Source organism: Limulus polyphemus, unplaced genomic scaffold, assembly GCF_000517525.1.
Source record: "Limulus polyphemus unplaced genomic scaffold, Limulus_polyphemus-2.1.2 Scaffold292, whole genome shotgun sequence".
NCBI lineage: Eukaryota > Metazoa > Arthropoda > Merostomata > Xiphosura > Limulidae > Limulus > Limulus polyphemus.
The window spans coordinates 309,126-313,049 of NW_013665902.1; the positions used below are offsets into that span (position 1 = coordinate 309,126).

The 3,924-nt window shown below is 30.9% G+C and overlaps 1 protein-coding gene across 1 annotated transcript in view; it reads left to right on the forward strand.

The window, feature by feature from the left end:
- LOC106457102 (integrin alpha-PS1-like) overlaps positions 1-3,924 on the forward strand; it is a 98,467-nt gene that overhangs the window by 80,568 nt on the left and 13,975 nt on the right. The window contains exon 15 of the mRNA XM_022382916.1: positions 2,105-2,191. Coding sequence (XP_022238624.1) covers positions 2,105-2,191 — 87 coding nt within the window. The remainder of the gene's footprint in view (positions 1-2,104; positions 2,192-3,924) is intronic.

Here is a 3,924-nt window from a genome sequence, read left to right on the forward strand (position 1 = left end):
TGTAACCAAACAAAATTGAAGACTATAAAGATTATGGTTTTTCTGAGCAATAACGATTTTATAGAGAGTAATTTACGTTTATTTCGTACTTTTTCAAGGAGTAGTGGATAAAATAGGGATGGATGACATGCTAAGAGAAAATGTATCACAGTAGTAGAAATTCAGGATTATTTTAAATATTGCCTTGTAGAATTAAGAACTTAAAACTTGTATGCAATTAAAATATGGATTATTAGTTAAGATTTTATGCTATTCTAATTAGTATAACATAAACAAAAAGTAGTTTAATAAAGTTTTGAATGAAAGACACTAAAACCTTGTGTCATGAGCAGTAAAGGATACCTGGGGTGATGGGGTTAAATGCTTATATCAGAGCAATACCTCTCTATGCACAGTCATTCACAATTTTCAACCTGGCAGCTGCCTTCTGCATTTTTTTATATTCTGGAATCCTTTTCCAGTCTGCCAGGTCTTTCTTTAGGAATGTTTTGCTTTCTTTTTCCCATTTAAATTTAAGACCTTGAATATGTTAAGAGTCCTCTTTGTTACATAAGGTTGCAAAGGAGCCTTGATATTAAAGTTTTTCCCTCTGATCAGTGAAGGTTCTCTTTCTTCTCTGGAGTATTGAGATTTCATGTCTAGTAGTTATTTGAACTCTTTCATCAAACAGAGCAAAGTCATCTGATAAATACCATAAGTTCCATTTGAAGCCTGACATTTCACATTAGCAACTGAACGATCTAGATATGTAGATAATTTTAACATCATGCTGAGGTCATTGAAGGGTGCAGCCATTGCTATGGGAGTTTTATTCCAACAGCGAGTGTAGACCAAGTTATGAAAGGGCATGCTTGTGTCAAGCCCTTGGTTTCTTGGTCAGTCAGTTTGAACTGTTATCGAAGGAGAAATATATTTTGATAGCACATGTGGGTTTAGCCATCCAATATGCATGATGATATGCACCGGGAGCTCTGAACATCACTTCAGAGGAAGACTTGTTTCATAGAAACACAAGTGAAAGATTAAAGAATTTTTTGTAATCTTCTCTGGGATATGATTTCATTTGTAACATACTATTCAAGTAAAGCATTGCTTCATCTGTTTCCTGTTTCACTGTACTGATAAAGAGAAGGTGAATATCTTCATCACCATCATCAGGCCTGAAATGAAATTTGTTAAGTGATGCCCATTGTGCTTGGAATCTCTTAAAACAGACAGATTTCTGGTCTACTCAATGGACCAGTAGTTCTGGCAAATACCATTGAAAGCATAATTTCAAACATCACACCACAAACAATCAATAACTGAAAAAGTGTGACATCATCTGACATGATGCTGAATTGTTGCCTCTTAAATCTAGAAACTGCATGATACATGAACCAATTATATTGAATTATAAAATATTGTACATAGTAATATAACAATCTTACGAGCTCATGCAACAGTATCATTGTTTGCCAACTGATAAACAAAGGGTAATTAAGAAAATTAACTGGAGAAGTAAACTTGTAGCAAATTTCTTCAAATTTGTGCTACCCTTAAACATTGATGTATTTAGTTCAAAATTCAGTCTGAGGTCTGTCTCCATATGAGGAATGAAAAAATGCATCAGGAGCTCTCATTTGTGCCTTTTCATTTTTTAATATATATGTATGGACCACCTTATTGTAGAGTTAAGAAACAGTTTGTAGAATCATGACTTGTTTAGTAGAGATAAGATGCATATTACTAATTACTATTACTGTTGAGAGAAGATAAATTATGTAGAGTTACCAAACAGGTTGCAGAATGATGGTTTATTTAGTGTAGAAATAAGCTATATATTGTTAATTATTGTTGAGAGAAGACAGTCTGTAGAGTTAAGAAACAGGATGTAGAATGATAGCTTCTTTAGTGCAGAGATAAGTCTGTATATAGATAATTATTGTTGATAGATGAGACAGTTTGTACAGTTAAGAAACAGGTTGCAGAATGGTGGTTTGTTTAGTATAGAGATAAGCTTTGTGATGGGAAATATTCTTAAAAAAATGAAATTATGCTAATGATTAAGAACTGCCTTTATGTTTGTAGATATTGAAAAATTATCACTTGTTTATTTATTCAGAAAGACAATCTAGTTAATGTTGAATGTAGTCCAGTGACAGAGACTTCATTAAAGTGTATTCTTGGTAATCCTTTCAACCTGAAAGAAGTAAGTCCTTTTGTATTTTAGTTTAATAATTTTCAGTAATAGCTCTTTAAGCTGAATTGTAGTTTGACAATAATGTATTTTATTAGAAATTAACAATTACTGTAAAATAAAAAATCTCACATTAAGTTTTGAATATATATAGATTGTTAACACTTTGTAAGAAAAAAAAGTGTAAATATGAGTTCTAAAAAGTCAGTATTACAGTCTAGAATAGGGTTATAATTTGGTAATTCTGGTAGCAACAAACTTTCATTGATTAAGCATTTAACACTATGAAAAATTTGACAAGTGTCTTGTATCGGACAAGGTTGTAAGATGGAAAAATAAGATTTTTGTAATGTTGATAATAGAAAGGTTCAACTCATATTACTGTGCTTTAAAGTGTATTTTTGTAAAAGACAAATCAGTCTTTTACAAATTAGTTTTCCTGTGGTCATTACTTGAAATATCAATTTGTCAAGTGAGACCTTTTATATTTGTGTTTTTATTATTTGTCCTTAAGCTCCAGATAAAAGATAGTATAGTACAAAGTTGTGGGGCTCAGTATCTTAAAGCAAGGAAAGAATATGGATGAAGCTTCTTGTGTTTTTTCACCCATAAATTGGTAAAGAATTGTGCAGTAAACTGTGCAGTTAGATTTTTGGTGTTGTAAATGAATAAATTATTTATTTTTTTAACTGCTGTTATAGAATAGTGCAGTATACAAGAAGTTAAACTTAAATGCCTAAGCTCCTGAAGCGAGGTTTATAATTTGATATTACATCACAATAATACTGATAAAACACCCATCTTTAGGGCAGTTATTCAAAATGTAACTGAATGGTAAATATAAAAACAATAAAACCTGAAAACTGTGGTAAAACAAATTTCTTATCGTGATGTAATCTCACACCTACAATAATACCAACTAATATATTCAAGATAAGTGTAAAAAAAAGATATGGAGGATCTTACAATACAGTGATATAAAACTGAATATATGTAGATACAACTAGATACCAATATTTTCAGCCATAACAGCTAATCCTTTTCAGAGGATTGTTTTTACTTTCCATACACATTAAATATTTAAGAATGAAAAAAAATTAGCTGTTTCTGGTATTTACCTTCTTTAGAAAATGAGTTTTGCATTATATTGACTAACATATAGTAACAAAAGAAAATTTCAAAGTTTTAGGAAATTGTTTTAGATTGGATTAAAATAAGTTATTGGGAAGAAGTATTACACGAGTGCATTACTTTGGTTTTCTCCTGGCCTTGATTTGTTTGCAGGTACTTACTTTAAAGTACTGCTTTCAAACTGGAGAGAATGTAAATCTTTTCTTGAAATTCATACTTGGTTGAGGAAATTTACCGTTAATGTGCATGATCATACATTTGCTGTATATACAAAGCTGTTCGTTTTAAGCACTGTACAATGACATAGTAAATATTTAATGTTTGATTCCTGAAAACCAATAAACTTTGATGTAATAGAAATAGATAAAATTTACTAAACTATACACCTGGAAAAAAGTTAAGCACCCCCAAATATTTTTCAGTATTGCTTATTGAAAATAAGGTTTAATTTTCATGATGTTGAGCAATGTTCATAATTTCAAACATAATTAAATGGATGTGAGCGTTCAGGTGTGACATTTAAATCAGGCGCGTTTTTTTCTTCACGTCCAATATGCACTATTTTCTCGTGCATCAAATCCGTATTTAAGTCCCGAAAGAATGGCAAGAAGACG